Source organism: Coptis chinensis, chromosome 6 (genome assembly GCF_015680905.1).
Source record: "Coptis chinensis isolate HL-2020 chromosome 6, ASM1568090v1, whole genome shotgun sequence".
In the NCBI taxonomy this organism is placed as follows: Eukaryota; Viridiplantae; Streptophyta; class Magnoliopsida; order Ranunculales; family Ranunculaceae; genus Coptis; species Coptis chinensis.
The window spans coordinates 9017145-9034985 of NC_141461.1; the positions used below are offsets into that span (position 1 = coordinate 9017145).

General features: G+C 38.4%; 1 protein-coding gene across 1 annotated transcript; it reads right to left on the bottom strand.

The window, feature by feature from the left end:
- Nucleotides 1-8428: 8428 nt before the first annotated feature.
- LOC147491307 (nucleic acid binding protein) lies at nucleotides 8429-16423 on the bottom strand. Its single transcript, XM_086566019.1, has 9 exons — nucleotides 16285-16423; nucleotides 15627-15947; nucleotides 14283-15034; nucleotides 12010-13757; nucleotides 10228-10403; nucleotides 9445-10090; nucleotides 9276-9357; nucleotides 9084-9131; nucleotides 8429-8946 (listed from the first exon to the last, which is right to left on the bottom strand). Exons 2-9 carry the CDS (start codon nucleotides 15874-15876, stop codon nucleotides 8743-8745), a joined length of 3906 nt encoding a protein of 1301 aa, XP_086422145.1. The 5' UTR covers nucleotides 15877-15947; nucleotides 16285-16423; the 3' UTR covers nucleotides 8429-8742.
- Between the last annotated feature and the right edge of the window lie 1418 nt (nucleotides 16424-17841).

The window sequence follows — 17841 nt, forward strand, 5'->3', positions numbered from 1 at the left end:
CCATTTGGAAAAAGAGGTTCCTGAGGTTGATTCGTTTAGTGAAGATAGTGTAGATAGTGATACTAATGTAGGTTTAGATGTAAATATGGACAAAGGGAAGAGTATAGTAGAAGAGGAGAGTGAGGGAGGAGGAGGATGAGCAGGATGATGATGTTGTTGAAGAATATGTGGTAGAAGGCGTACCACCGGTGGAAGAAGCACTTCGGTATTGGATTTCGTAAGAAAATCCAATGATGATTTGGAGTTTCAAAGAGGTGTGTATGGGGGAGGCCCGTATGATTTCGAGTTGTTGTATGACTATCGCGGTGCATGTCATTTCGCGATGTTTGGGAGAGAAGGGTAATATTTTGTTTTTCTTGTGTACTTTGATTTTCTTTTACAAAAATCTTTTTTTTCATTCATATATATATAATCGTGCTTTCGGTTGTTTGAGGAGGATGTGAAGCGTTGAAGTGTGTTTCACACTTAGCGAAGTTATCAATAGAATTCAAAAAATGAATGTGAAAGGTCTCCGAGATTTGTCGATGCGATTGAGAAGGATTGGGTTGTTTGATCTCGTGGAAGGTTATCACGAGCATATGGATCCACCATTGATCTCTGCGTTTGTGGAGAGATGGCATCAGGAGACCAACACCTTCCATATGCGGTTAGGGGAGATGACTATGACTTTGGGACGATGTTGTCCAAATCGTGGAGTCCTGATTAGAGGAAGAGCGGTCAAGGGGCGGTGAGCTGAATTTACAACAATCGATAAATCTCTTACATCTTGGTGCAGGGCTCCCTATTGATTTGATTTGATTAGGGGATGGAAGCTAGCAGGTTCACTTCAAAAGTAAGGCTAGAATTCATCGGAAGCATTTTGCGAACAAGGTTCATGATAGCCCTATATGTGACGCTGCTAGGAATGTGGTAGAGAAGGCCTCGAGTTTCGGGATGTTCAACTGGATTTATTAGAGCTTTTATTCATTTTTTCTTTGGATGTGCCATTTTACTAACAAGTCCGGATTTGGAGTGCCTATATGTTATCGAGGCCGTTGTTGAAATTGAGATGAGATAGAAGAGTATGCATGGGGTGCGACAATTTTGGCGTTTTTATATAGAGGTCTCGGGTGCTGCCACATGCGAAGGTGAAAGGGGTTCTGGCTATATGACTCTTCTAGGTAAAACTTGAGTATTTTAGAGTTTATTTTTTAATGTTAATTTTATTATTACTCTATCAATATGTTAACTATTTATGTATATCTAGGCATGGATCTATGAGTATTTTCCGGTGTTCATAACAGTCCCAAACTTCAACTATATCTCGTCTCGGTGGCGTGCTCATAGACACATCGATTCGCTCCACACTATTACGACACAAGCGTATGCATTGCGGTTTTATCGGCGATAATTGATGATTTGAATGAGTTCAATGTAAGTATTAAATTCAATGACAATTTGGAATTTAAGTTTGTTTATATTTATTTTTAGTAATTGATCATTAGAGTTGTTAATGACACATTTGATTTTGTTTCGGGTTGTTTGACATCCCTACAAAAATATCGAGATACAAACCCGATCGATGACATTGCATTTTTGAGGGATTGCTATGTTTTTTCAACATTGTCGAGCTTTTCTGTATCGCGCCAAAGGGTGGTCGCGTCGGTTAGGTCACATGCAACTTGTACCTAAAGATCCTCAATACCAAATTGGAAAACAAGAACTGTGGCGGGGCGGGTATGAGGAAATTTGGACCAATATTGGGCCACTTTACTGGGAGTCGTGGCAAAATCACGTGATCCAACTCTGCAACCGAGGACCTATTTCGTCTTATCCATGGGAGTGTCATCAAAACTACATGACTTGGTATGCGAGGAATTCTCATATAGTTTTGGTGAACCCTGAGCTTCTTCCTATTCATCCCTCCCTGGAGACACTGCCTAATTGTTCACCGATTGAAGTATTGTGATTTTTAATTGAGTTTCTCTAACTGTGATTTTTTGCATTCGATTGGTAACTTATCTTGATTTTCCTTTTTTCGACAAAACGACATCATCGATGAAACCAGTCGTTTGCTAGAGAGAGGTCTGCAATTGGCTGGGAATGAAATGCCAGAGGAAGCAAGATCCTCCTTCGAACAGACGTACAACTTGACTAGGTGCAAGTACATTGGTGGGCGTTATAGTTGATTTGTTTCAGTTTAGGGTTTGTAACTTTGTAATTTAGTTTGATGGATGTAATTTGTTTTCAGTTTAGGGTTTGTAATTTTGTTAACCGAATGAATTGATAGATATGATGTTTGCATGAATGTTGGATGTTTGAATGGATGAATGATGTTTAATGTTTGAATGGAATTTAATAAATATGAATGGATGAATTTGAGAGTGTTTGATGATGTTTGAATGGAAAAGTTCGATATCGATGTTTGAATGGAAAAGTGTTTGGAATTTGATGAATATGAATGGATGAATTTGATGAAAATGAATTTTGTTTGATATTTGATGTTTGAATGGAAAAGTGGTTTTGATGAATATGAAAGTGTTGTAAAAACAAAATGAATTTTGATTTTTTTTTTTCCAAATCGACCACCCAAGCATCGTTTGGCATAAAGGCCAAAACGACCTCAATGATTCGTTTTTCCTTTATACCAAAGCGACCGAACATTATTTCAAATCGGATCGTTCTCTTTTAATCTCAAATAAAACCCACCCACATCGTTTGGTCTCAAAAATTTGGCCAAACGACATGGCCACATCGTTTGGTCTAAAGGCAAAAGGACTTGTTCATGTCGTTTCTTTATTTTCAAATCAAATCAAAATCCTAACCAAAAAATCAAATCAAATTACATTTGTTCCAAATTACATCAAAATACAAATTACATCAAAATATCATATCGACAACATACAAACAACTTAGTCGATAACATGTCAAATGTTGGGTCTTAAAATCAAGCTCCTTTTCCCATATTAAATTGGGAATGTTCAATGCCATAAATTGCAATTGCTTAGTCGATCAAGGCCAAATTCCAACTTTTTCCCAATATCATATCGAGCTCTAAGCCATAAATTGCAATTGCATTCTTTGGAGGAACGGACAATCTTCAACAAGTTCAACATTGACAAAATGATTTCCACCAACAAAATGATTTCCATGACCCAACCAACACTTGGGTCACTCTCTCGGGATTTGCTTGGTTTCGGCGGCATGAGAAGGAAGCACTGACGAGCTCCTAAATGCATAAGGACAACATTAAATCTTGAAGCAAATAAGTATCCAGCAAAAGGCATGCTCATCCACTTATTTAAGGGTGCGTAACCTTCTTCATGTAGGATTTCCTTCATCGAATAAAAAACCTCACTTTGATTGTACAAAGTACAATAAAGGGGGAGGTTGTCAGTAAGCTCTTCGTACAACTCCCTTCTCATCTGTGGCCATTCTTCTTGACTTCTTCCTAATGCAATGCAGAAAGCTCTATAACCGCAGTTGCCATCGCCAACAGGGTCATGGACTCTAACAATGTATTTATGCATTTCTTCAGGAATATCCAACCCGTAATCCTTAGGACCCCTCGTCTTTCCAAAGTCTAAGCCATCTCTCACATTTCGTGGTGTGACTGTTTTTAGAGAAGGCTTATTTTGTGGTGTGGTTGTTTTTGGTGTTTTGGGAGAAGGTTTATTTCTTGGTGTGGTTGTTTTTGGTGTTTTTGGAGAAGGCTTATTTGTTGGTGTGGTGTGGATGTTTTGGGTTGGTAGTTTTGGAGAAGACTTCTTTCTTGGTGAGTGTGGGTGTTTTGGGTAGGCGTAGTGTTTGGCTGTGACGAGACCCACTCTTCATGGTCACGTTGAGAATGTTCAAAATGAGATGGATCTCGCTTTGAAGAGTTATCATCTCGGTTTGAAGCTTTTTCTGCTGCGGCTACCTTTCGGCCGACCTTTGGTTTTGCTTCCTCACAAAGGCGGTACTAGCCATGTACTTTTACGAATGCGGCAATCTCCATAAGCTTCCTAATCATAACCCTCGCTCTCTTCTTGAAACCATTGCAAACCTATTCATGAACAAGTCCATGAAGGTGCAACATCGGGACCAACACCAGTGACACATTGGGAAAAGCGGACAATGTTTTCAAAAGGGGTCGATAGCGATCAAAGGGATGGACCGCTCTTGCTCTTCAAACTCAATTAATTCATGAGCATATGGCGGTCCATGGCTCGTGCATAAATAACACCAACACCTTATCTCTCCATCTTTAACACGCTTTACGTGGGTATCTATTTCTTCAAATAACAAGTCTAAACACTTGCGTGAGACAAGGCCTCCGAGTTCGCGAAACAAAGGAATCGGTGGTGGTCTTTGAGTTACAATCATACTTCTCTCGAAGGTAGCTCTAATCTTGGACATCCGGATCTCTAGATGAATTGGGTGGATTAAGCTAAACATACTCAAAAAATCATGGCGGTTTGCATTTCCTAGTACACGCTTCACCGAGAGCATGAGACCCTTCAACTCTATTGGTCGTTGTACTCCCAAAGTGAATGTGTTGGTCGGTCCAACAATATCTGAATCGATCCACGTGAGGAAACCAAGTCTCTCCGTAAATAACAAACAAAATTGGAGTACTCAACCACGTAATATTTTTCCAAAGCATCCCATACTTGTTTGGAAAATAACCTCGTCTTCGATTTGACTCTGGTGTTCCACGAGAACTGGGCCTTCTCTACAAGTTACGTAGTTGGAAAAATATCGTAACATTTTGAAAGGACGCACGTAGCGATATGCCATCTACATAGATGCTTGTGTGCGTTAGGGAAAACTCTATCAGCGGCACTCATCAGGGCTAAGTCCCTGTCAGACACGATCACAAATGGGCTTATGTCACCAAGCAAGCCACTAAAATAATGCAGGGCCCACTCATAGTCGATTGTTGTTTTGTGACCGGCAAAGACTGACACACGGTGAAAGATTTCCACGTTGAAGTCACCCCAACAAACTGTACGAAAGGCCACCGATACCTGTTAGTTTTGTAGGTAGCGTCTAACATGAAAACTGTTGGAAAAATCCGAGCCAACTTAACACCTACGGATGGGCCCATAACAATCCGTTATCTCCTCGGTATTCTCATCTGTCTCAACTCCTCAAAATAATGTTCTTTTGCTAACAACTCCGCAATCTCGCAATTGTGTGAGACCGTTCATATCGATTTCCTCACCATACGCCTTGCGGTGTAGACTTGGGATATACTAGAGATGTTATCATGATACCTATTCTTGATGGAATCAATATTTGTTTAGGTTTTATTCCACACTTACTCATCTCGACAAATACTCAAACTCTGGAGCGGTTAGTCGGTAGCAAATGCATGTCCTTCAAGGGTCTTCGCTTGATGGATGGTTGTGAACACCATTAAGAGCGACAATTTTCCAACTATCGACAGTGCCGCGTTGGAAAACACCTTTTAACTTAAATGGACATCCCGATTTCTTGGTTCCCAACCTTCTCTTATTAGCCCTCTCTTCGCCTTCCTTCTTGTGTGACCGATACACACCCGAGCACTCGCAAGCCAAATTCAATCTTGCTACTCGGTTTCCTTTGGCACACTCCGACTTTTCAATGACCACAACAACATTAACTTGTCTTCCTCTAGCGGTTGCCCAACCGATTGCCTCGCTACGTGTATGAAAGACCTAAACACATAAAAAACAACAACTATTATTAATACACTAATAAAATTATATTTAGAATTTTTTTAAAAAAAATAAAATCAATGCCTACTCAATCATACCTCTTCCGTGTAGTAAAATTTATGTTGTATCACTTAAAATCGGTTGACAATCCACATCATTCGAGTTTGCAGAGGATCGGTTCGGATAGCGGCAAAAGAATTCTACATATAGAAAAATAAAACAAGAGTCTCAAACAATTTGCATTTAGTTTCAAAGTCACAAAAAAAACTTTTAATTAAATTTAGTCCAAACGACCCGACCATGTAGTTTCATAGAGGGTCCAAACGACCCGACCATGTAGTTCTATAGTGTCCCCAAGCGACACGGAGAAGTCGTTCTATAGTTTTACCAAAGCGACCCACCATGTAGTCCTATAGTGTAATCAAACAACCCGGACATGTGGATTTCAGTAGTGTTCTCAAACTACACCGCCATGTGGATTACGTAGTGTTCTCAAACTACACGACCATGTCGTTTGATAGTGTTCCCAAACGACCCGACCATGTCGTTTGGGCGGGTTTTGCATTCATTCATTTTACATCCATTCATTCATTCATTCAATCAATCAAGTGTTTTGTATTCATTTTAATCAAGTGTTACCTCATTATTTAGGTTTGCACTTTGTCGTCGACGATTTTCGGCATTTCATTTGCTTTCGACTTGTCGTGATCTTCAAATTCTTCACCTTGACTTTCAACATTTTGTTCCACTTCTTCACTTTCAACATATCTTCTATTTTCTCCTTCTCTAATTTGTTGTTCTTCTCTAATTTGTTGTTGTACCTCAAACATTACCTCAAATACTTCTTCTTCATCTTCATGTTCCATTTAGAGAAACTTGAGTATGTAGAGAAACTTGAGTATTCTATGTAAACCCTAAACTCTAAACTGAGTGAATGAGTATTCTATATATATTTGAAATTTTGATATATTTCGAATAATTGAGTGAAATATATTTGTAAACCCCCCAAACTAGTTTATTATTTACAATTGAATAAAAAAAAATGGAAAATAACAAGTTTAGATATAAAACAAATTATTATTTTAGATTTGGATAATTGAGTGAAATATGTTTGAAATTAATTTTTTTTTTATGTCGGTACGAAATTTGTAAACCCTAAACCCTAAACCCAAACCCCAAACCCCCAAACTAGTTTATGATTCAAAATTTGAAAAAGAAAATAAAAAATAATAAGTTTATAAATAAAACAAATTATTATTTTGAATAATTAAGTAAAATATGTTAGTACAAAATTTGTAAACAACTCTAAACCCTAAACCCTAAACCCCAACCTAGTTTATGATTCACAATTTTAAAAATAAAATTAAAAATAACAAGTTTAGATATAAAACAAATTATTATTTCAAATGATTAAGTGAAATATGTTGGTACGAAATTTCTAAACCCTGAACTCTGAACTCCAAACCCCAAACTAGTTTATGATTCACAACTGAAAAAATAATAATAATAACAAGTTTAAATATAAAACAAAATATTATTTTAGATTTTAGCATGTTTGATTACATTTTTTAACTTGGTTATAAAGATACTATGTCACGAAATTTCTAAACCCTGAACTCTGAACTCCAAACCCTAAACTAGTTTATGATTCACAATTGAAAAAAAAAATAATAATAAGTTTAGATATGAAACAAATTATTATTTTAGATTTTAACATGTTTGATTACATGTTTTAACTTGGTTATAAAGATACTATGTCATAACAGATAAAGAGTGCATGTAGTTTTATTGATGTAATTGTGTTGTTTCTAACCCAATTTTTTAAATCGGATTTCAATTTTTTTAATTCAATTGAAATCGTTTGAGTGCGTTTGGAATCGTTTGAGTGCATGTCCACGTCATTTGAGTGTACACTCTAAAACACGTGACCAAATCGTTTGAGTGTATACTCAAACTACATGGACAAGTCGTTTGAGTGTTGAGAGCAATAACACTCAAACTTCTGCGCGGCCAAAGTGTACACTCACGCTGGCGCCATGTCATTTGAGTGTATACTCAAACTACATGACCACGTCGTTTGAGTGTATACTCAAACTACATGGACAAGTCGTTTGAGTGTTACTCACACTAACACTCAAACTACCTGGCCATATCGTTTGAGTGTATACTCAAACCACGCTGCCACCATGTAGTTTGAGTGTACACTCAAACGGCGTGGTCATGTAGTTTGAGTATACACTCAAACGATATTGCCGCGTAGTTTGAGTGTTAGTGTGAGTAACACTTCAAACGACTTTGTCCATATCGTTTGAGTGTATACTCAAACGACTTGGCCATGTAGTTTGAGTGTAACTCAAACTCAAACTAACACTCAAACGACATGGTCATGTCGTTTGAGTTTACACTCAAACGACTTGGCCAAGTCGTTTGAGTGTACACACAAATGATGTGATCACGTAGTTTGAGTGTGCACTCAAACGACATGACCATGTCATTTGTGTGTATACTCAAACGACTTACGACATGACCATGTCGTTTGATTGTAAACAGAAACGACCCGGAGGGTTCGTTTTGGCGATACCGGTTGAATTGGTTGATGGGCTTGGGCTTTGATGGCAAACTTGTAAAATGGCAAATTTGTAAAATTTCTTTTCTTTTGAGGGGTTGCCCAATCCAATTTGATGAGTGCCCGATGGAATCACCTAAAGTATTCTCAGTGAACAATTGCACATATTATGCAAGTAACAAAATCGGCTCAACAATGCTAGTATTTTAAATAATTATCACATAAAAACCGAAACTAACAGTTAACAACACATTTACAGACCGGAAATGGGCCATTGTTGTATTTTTGTAACCAAGTAATCACAAGTCATTTGATACAATAAAACACTACTTTACATTGCAGGTTACTAATGGGATTTCGCTATACACTTGGGGTGAAGTTTTGACCTTCATTTTCCGAAGTACAGTTTTCGTATTTTAGTGCCACAAATAGGTCATTTTTGTAACCAAGCTAAGTTCTACAGCATTAAGCATTCTCTAGTAAGAACTGATGATAAACTACCATATGTTATGACTTTTATACCCATTCGAAACTTGTTTCCTTCGGCAAAACTAAAGCAATAAGGCACTCTGATGGATGAGGAGTAATGGCCAGCATAGAGCAAGTATCATGAGAATAGGGAAGAATAAACAATAGTCTTGCCCACATGGAGTTTACTGCTGGGATCTTGATCACTCCTGCGCATTCCCTCTGCTTTAAGTATGATATGAAATCTTGAAACTGCATATAAGAATAATGTGAGAAAGCGAGCAGGCCATTAACCCTAAACGACAATAGTCGCCAATATCAGCAGCTATAAATCTCAATAAGTTGGACCCAACAAAGTTAAATTTCAACCTGAGAAAATGAAAACTTACCCCTTTAAGATCCCCTGAGGTAGAAGGGAGCAGCCGACAGACCTCTCTCTACATTCCACGTTGAAAAATTAGGGCAAAACACATAATGGGAGCCATTCAAAAAATCAAAAGTCAAAATAAAAAATCAAATATAGTTCATCCCTTTCAAGGGATAAGCACAGTGGACTATACTGTACTTTAGTAGTAACTCACTTTATGTGGCGGAGTGTTTGTAAATGTTGACTTCACATGCTGAAAATCTGTGCGCTTTGTTACATCCAGTCTAGCAGGCCATCTGTATCAAGTACCCATAATAATGAGTGGTCATGAAAATGAGCTATATTGAGTGTCACCAGCTTATCAAGGAACTGAAAATCCTTACCCTGCAGGCTCAGAAATGGCATTTGAGTACTTGCAAGCATCAGAGTCCTCTCTATGTGCATAAAGTGTACAATAATGAACCCCACTTTTACATAGTACCCCCTGCCACTGACCTTGTCCAGCGTTATCTAAGTTAGGAGGTTCAAAAGGAGAAGGAAGTGGAGGAGGAGAACTGGGTGGAGGTGGAACCATAGGTGGCTGAGACATTGGCAAAGGAGGTGGAGAAGGAGGCAATGGTGGTCCCATGTTTGGAGGAGGAACAGGTGAAATAGGAGGCATAATTGGCCTGGTAACTATGTGGTCAACATGATGCATTGAGCCTCCTGGAACCGCTGCTAGTGGAGTCACGGAGGGAGGTATGAAAGGTGCCGCACCCACATTAACATGGAAGTTACTAGGCCTTACGTTAGGGGTGAAGTGGTTCGAAGGAAAAGGATGATTTACAGTGTGACCATCCCAAGAATTACCTGGAGCAAGGTAAACAGGCCGCATGAAGGGCGGTCCTTGATGCGGCTGTGGTGGCAATACCGGAGGCCCCTGTGTGACCATGGGTGAGCGTTGAATGCTCACTGCAGCTGAATTCTGCAGCTCAGTTTCAGGTTTGTTGTAAGCCCACATTTGTCCACCAACATGAGAAGCAGCGTGACCTGACATTTCAAGAACAAAATCCGTGGGGGGCACGACCAAAAAAGAAAAGATTTAGCATTTTGCAATAGAATTTTACTTGCTTGTGAGATCTTAACTGCCATGTTACTGTTAGGACCATCAATGACTGCATAGTTACCTGATACAGTTTCCGTCATCTCCGTGCAACCAGAACTAGTCCAGTTCATGGGAAACGCTTGCCCACTTTGTCCCATAGTTCCACGATTCTCAGAGTCCACCCTAGGGTGTGTAAGTTCATGAGTGCCACTCTCAGATCTATTTATGAAGGGGATGCTATGATTTTTTCCTGGTTGACTGTCCAAGCCATAAAAACAAAATATATGATGAGAACGAAGACACATAAAGCAGTTCAGTCTTTGGTATCATTAGCTGACTATAATTCCCCAAAAAGCTAGCCCATACAATTTGTCAATGAACATTTTTCTTTTCTTTTCTAGGATAGCTACAATTTTATTCCCTTAAACTCTTCAATCCCCCTTTCCCCACTAAGGTGGGATTTGATCCCAAGACCTTGGGCCCAATCTCCAAATGCTTGAGCAGTAGGCCACTAGACACCTTCAGTTATAAACAGTTACTGAACACGTTATACAGATGGAGTTGCTCGTAAAACATAACAAGAGTATCATCCAGCACAATTATGCAGTTACACAAGTTCCCCGTCGGTATTGCCCAAGGGGGTATGCTGCAGAGGTGCATAGCTCATGAGTTTGGGGTGGATCACTACAAACCCGAAGTACGTAGAGAAACTTAAACAACAGAATACAAAAGTAATAAATCGTAAGTCTGCATCTTTAAGACTTACAGTAGAAGACGAAGTCGGAACTCTTTAAACAAAAGAAGTATCAGACCATCAAGGCATTGGCAAAATTCTTGTATCTTCCAACTCAACCCAAAACGGTCTCCTAATAACAAATAATAGGCAAGACAGAAATGGGCTAGTAGCTGGGCTATTAAATCGTTGAGTACTCGCCGAGTAATCGGTGAGTACTTGCTACTGCTGCTTAGCCGACCTGATTAACAATTTAATCCCCGATCACAATCGGGCTAAAAAACTCCCCGAGTACTCAGCCGATTAGCCCCGATTAGCTGATTAATACGTGCCATTTAGCCGATTAGCCGAGTACTTGTGTTTACTATTTCAACTATTTCAATGTTAAACATCGAACTCAACATTTCGCCGATTCGATCAACCCTCGATTCTATAAAGTTCTATACTTTAATCATATTTATTTTAGTTGATTGAGTGTTTTAATTGTTTATTGATTGATTGGGTTCTTAATTGGCTCCATCATATTGGTATTTCAAAGTTAAATATATTTAACAAGTATTTGTAAAGAAATATAGTGTTATGAAAAGTCGCCCAATTAATGCCGATTAATCCCCAACCGATTACACCTACTCACTCTTCAAACGAGTAGCGACCGAGTAGCGATTTAACTGCACAAGCTTGTAGACAGGTGAGTCATCCACCATAATTTTTTTAGTTGGTGTAGACCTTTTCTGTCTGCCAATCATCTGTCATTTATCACATTGTTTTAGCTTTATGTCTCCCCCCCCACATTTTCACGACCAGTCCAAGTCAACACATCTTGATTGTTATCTCTGTGGTCAATTGTAGTGAAAATACCCCAATACAACACTTTCACTACAGTTGACCACGACCATGGAGATAACGGTCAAGATGTGTTGACCTGGACGGGGCGTGGAAATATTTTTTTTTTGAGGGGGTATGTCTAACTAACCCTATCATCAAAATAGAGCAATAAGTTGCATTCATATAAGAATAGGTAAATGTTACCATGTTAAATGTCAGTACACCAAGATATTAACTGCTAAGCAAGTTGCGAGTATCAGAGTACGCATGCTTTCCACAATTTAATCCAAGGTTAAGAACCTATACCTGAACTCAATCTGAAAGAACATGCCAGGACAACTCCGAAGATTCTTCATAGCCGTCATTGCTGCATCTACACTGTTAAATTCAACATACCAGCAGGAACTCATCTGCATATTTTCCCTTGTCAGTTTGACAGCAGATCCAACATTTCCCACAGCATGACTGCAGACAGCCATTAGCTCATCATCAGTGAGGAAGGTAGAGCTAATATGTGGTAAATTTATCCAGAGAGTGTTGGTTGGCATTCTGATTTCATCCCTTGAGATAATTGCATGACAGTTTCTCGATATGTTGTATTTTGAAGATAAAGATAAAACATATGAAGATAACTGAGACATCCTCATTCTACAATTTTCATTAGGATCAAGCTCAGTTGGAACACGAGGTGATCCTGTAAGACTAGTAGGCATGTTAACTGAGTTATTGCTTCTTATCTCAGTACCAACAGGAGTACGATTAAATCTTGCACCATCCATATGACACCTTGAAACATCTGATGTACCATCACTAGAACTCAAGCTTCTAGTTAATGATATATAATTCCCATTTTCCTTGCGCTGCTGCCTCAGACGCCCCATAACAATGGCAGCTTCTTCGGCCGCCTCAAACTCCATCAGCAACGCATTTTCACTGGTAAGATCAGAAACCATGCGTGTCCTGAAACCGACCTTCGTCACTTCATGCAAGATCTCATCTTTTATCCATTGGCTTGAGACATTTCCAACATAGACATGGCAACTGGAACCAACTGCCACACCATTAATAGATCCTCTACTCCCCAACCCTACATCTAAAAACTTAACTTGCAGACGGGCACCCCAAGGAGAAGATCCCCGCATATATTCACGAGCTTTAACAGCATCCATAATGTTCATGTACTCAACCAAAGCAAATCCTTTGATAGGAAAGAACATGAATTGTTCTATTGGACCAAATTTCTCAACTTGAAATCTAACTCCAGTTTCCGACACATCAGAACCTAGAGAACCCAACCAAAGTTGTTTTGAGGCTGAAAAGACACCCATGGCTGCAGAATTGCCATCAAAATACCACACAGTCGGATTAGAAGAATGGTAATGTAAGGATGAATGTTGGTCAGGCGAAGCCAAAAAATTAGATACACTTCCACTGGCAGATCTCATGGCTGGTGAACTCAAATCATTTGAAACTTGATTCTTCTCAGTCCGAACCAGATGGTTTCCACTTTCAATTCCATCATTCCTACTATCCACAGTTTTGTTGACAGGTGAAAGAAAATTGCTGCCTCTCTTTGATTGCACTTCATGACATGAATTTCCTCGTTCTCTAATCTCCATATCTTTCACAGACCATGAACCTTCCGACTCGTGACTCAAGTTGAATGATTGGCTATCAATCCTGGGAGGAGCTACCCCACCCCAGTGTTTCCCAGGCCGACCAGAAAGTTTATCGTCAAACTCCCTGTCTTCATTAAGAGCACAACTAATCAATGCATTATACACCCTTGGAGGGCGATCCTTGTCAGACTGTTCACTGGAGTTTTCATGTATCCTAGGAATCAAATAGTGTCGACTAATGCACATAGATGGATCAGAGATGTCCTCGTTACTTTCTTCTTCGCTATCTACTTCCTTGAGCACGTCTCTGAAAGATTGGAATGTCCCTTCAAAAGCAGATGAAATATCTGATGCAGCTTGAGAACACACTGACTTGCATAACTTCTTATACTTCAAAAGAATCCAGTGTCTCAAGGATGGATCTTTAGTAAGAGCCTGTAAATCTCAAATATTGTTACAGTCATAATGTATTGTAAGCACTTAAAGCGGAAGGAGTTGGAAAACAATGAAAGTGGGAACACATATCATCAAGATTTTTGTTTATGAGGTCCACAACTTGTAATTCTAGAAAATCCACATGGAAAATTTTAAGCATTATAGATCACTGTTTGAAACTTCTGATTATACAAACAAGATTATTTCCTAGAAAATGACAGTGTCCGAAATAAGTATCGGAGTGCCTAGAGCCATTATTATTAAGCAGAATGCAACACTTTTAGTGTTACATTACTTTTAGTGTTACGTTAACATGCCATAACAGAAAAGAATGTTTAACTTTCAAATTGAGTGGACCATGAAATTCAATTCAAAAGATAAACGTGCGAAGCAGTTGTTAAACCAATTCAGATGGCAAAGATAAGCGAGAGACCGATAACAATGACCATACACTGCAAACCGAATTTAATATGATAAAACAGAGTTGCATTTATTAAGAAACTAAGCCATAAGTCCAAGTATTACCATTCCCACCAGACAATTCTTTGTAACTAATGATGCATCCGCAGAAATTCGTTTTTCATCTGATAATAGCCTATCAGTACTAATTTGAACCCCTTCTACAGTTGCCTCAGCAGAATCCATACATGATGTAGCCTCGTCCCCGTCCCCTGTCTTTTCTGCACAAGTTTCATCAGCAGAAGGAATCTGGCTTGTGATCTGCCGTAAAAAGTAATTTCCTCCTTTGAACAACCCTACATCTGCTGAACTGGATTTGAAGAGCTCAAAACAAGCTTCAATCAAATTCTTAGGACAGCAAAAGAAGATTCTGATCATGCTAAGGACTCGGAACTTGAATAATTTGGACAATGGAGATTCATCTTCACTTTCTACTTTTTGCTTCAGCTCGGAGAAACAATCTGACAAATCTTGCAATTTTGCAATGTCCTCATTATCAATTTGATAAATATCCTTCCCTTCAAATGAGGAGATGAAGAATGTAAGCACATTGACAAAAACTGCAGAGCAGATGCCTCGGATAACAGATGATGTCGGTGCCTCTGATGCAGCAGCGCAACAGATATCGACTAGACCAATAACACAGGCTTTAGCCGTCAGCAATGCAACCCCATCAGAATCATCTCCATTTAGTATCATAGAAAAGTTCCAACTATACATATTAATGGCTACTTTAGCAGCAGCCTCAAGAGCAGTTGGGCAATGAGATGCATATCGAGGAATAAGTTCAGCCAATATCCGTTGTGCACTTGTGCAACCTGAGAAGTCATTAGTGAGCATAAATTGATGTTAAACATCTTTTTTTGTGGAAAATCCATTCCACAAGGCTACTAGTAATGCTAATGATAACGATCTGAATTCTAACTTTGGTACAGATATGCATCCAGTTTTTGCTGGAAGCTGAAAAAGAGAGTGATAGCTCTCCAACTGCAAAGCAAAATGTGGAATATCGAAAAAAAAAAAAAAATCAACGATAAGTGGAATCAAATAAGAGTTTTGCTACACAAGGCCATAAAAGTCAAAGCCGATGATTAGGTTTCTCTGGCCAAAAAAAAATGTCAACAGCCACGCATAATCTTGTCAATGCAAAGTGCGTATTGAGTTATACAGCCACTGTGTAAGGAACAAGGGTGTGGGTGTGGGTGTGTGACATAGTAATACATTCAACTAGTCTATATTTCTTCCACATGAACTCAGATATTTGATTCTCTAAATCAACACATTAATTTATAGTTCCTAATTGTACAAAGAGATACAAAAATCATTCAAGACCACTTCCTTGTCAAGATCCAACTACTAAACATCACCAATATATTTAAACACCAAAAGTAAAAATGTGGTGAAAAATACCTCTTGAAGCAGTAATAAGAGCAAGATAAGCTTGTTCGAAATCCGGCATAAGTCGAGCATCTTTTTGAGAAATACAAAACTTAATCCTCCGATAACAATCATACAAGCTCCTAACTTCTGCTTTATTTCTTTGTTTCCTCAAAATTTCATCTTGTGTTAAAGGTGATACAAAGCTCTGCTGAAAACCATGAGGATCAATAACATTCTCATGTACTTTCCTTTTCTTCAACGGTTGCTCTGCCAACGCCATCGCAAACCACAACAAAAAATACACTTACAAATTTCCTCACTCCCTCATTCTCAAAACAAACAATCTTTTCCCTGTTTAAGATAAAACAAATACTAGTAAAATTTCCACCTCATTCTCAAAATAAACAAAAGCCCATTTTGCCCCAGACCAATACAAACAAAAGTTTCTAATTTGAACTACCAACTAGGGTTTCTAATTTAATTCTAAAAACTGACTGTCTCAAACTAAACACAACAAATGAGCTATGATTGTACTCAAACTGATCAAGTAACAAGTAGCCTAATACTATAAACTAAATTTGAACAAAAACAAGTTTTAATGAGATTGAATAATAATAATAATAATAATATATGTTTACATAGCATGTAAAGAGAAACAAATTTTAAGGTTAAGTATGTGATGACGTACCTTGTTCGATAGCTCAAATTGAGAAGCGTTTAATGAAATATGAGGAGAAGACTGTTAAAGCCGAGTGAGAAAGTGAGGAGGAGAAGAAGACTGTGATGGTGATGAATAGTTTTTGTTAAGTTTAAAGAGAGAAAACAGGACTTTTTTGGTTTTTCTATTATTATTCTATTATTAAAGATTGTTTTGACTTTTCACGGCGTTTTTGCTATGGGCCCACCTTTATCCACGTAGGTGAAACTCGCCCCAACCCACCTAGGCCTCTAAACTCACCTTGTTATAGCAAGTCCAATTGGGTGTTATGCCAAAGGCCAATATAGCACCCAAAAACCAAATAACCATTCCAATAGGGTAGTTAAAAGGGTCTTAAATTTGGCTGGTGTGATGTGATATACTCGGTTAAATTTGTGAGAGCATCCTTAGGAGAGAAACTAAGAAAACACCAAATATTTGAACCAAACCAAAAAAACACCAACCAACTTCAGGAGCGATATCAAATAGTTCACATCAAATGACGCAATTTTGGATAAACCGTGTTGTATAGTCCACACAGCTTTCTCAAAACCGCACCACTAAAACCCACCTTAGAAGCCCAAGCCCACACAGTTTTCCAGAAACCACGCAGTGTTTCAAACATCGCGTGCTATGTCTTTATATACATGACCAAAACCGCGGTTCATTCATTTTTAACTTTTCTCTCAATTCATAAACTCTTTCCTTATTAAAAAAAACAAAAACCTATCTAAACTCTTGAAATTTTATATGGATCATTTTCAATCTTTTGACAGTGATGATGATGAGTATTGGCAGTACACAAGCGACATTGGCGATGATGTAGAGGAGAAGAAGCCGAGGAAGTAGAAGACAGTGGGGGAGAAAAAGTTGAGGATGTCGCGCCGACTGATAGACATCCTTATGTACTTGAGTATCAATTGAACGACTTCGATTGACAATTTAATCCCGATGAAATACTTGATATGCAAGTTGTATCTTCTACACGTAATACAAAACACGTGTCGAGTGTAGTAGCTAATTCTCAGGTAATTAATTAGTTTTGATTAAATATTTTGAATATTATACATTAATTAGTTGAGTTTGACCAATTAATTATTTATCTTATATGCATTATTATTTTTTCATAATATCAACAAGTTATTGACTACCGAGTTAGATCGGCTTTACTTGGTGTTAGAGAGTGGTAGAAGGTTCTTAAGAGTTTGGATAAGTTTGCACATATTAGAGATAGTATTTTGTGTATACCTTTGGGTCTTTTGGTTGATGTAGATTATGAGAAGACTGATTGGGCAGTGGTCATTGATTTAGTAGAAAGATAGTGGAATACAACTCATACATTTCATTTTCCTTATATGAAGTTGGGGTTCACACCACTAGACTTCACCATGATTTCTGGGTTGAGTATCGGTATAGGCCAACTGAAACCTTTTAATACAAATTATGAGAACATTAGTAGTACGCTTATGATTTTTCCTCGCTTGGATGCAGATGCTTATGATTATTCTGGTATTAAGCTATCTCATATTAAGACTGCATACATGGAAC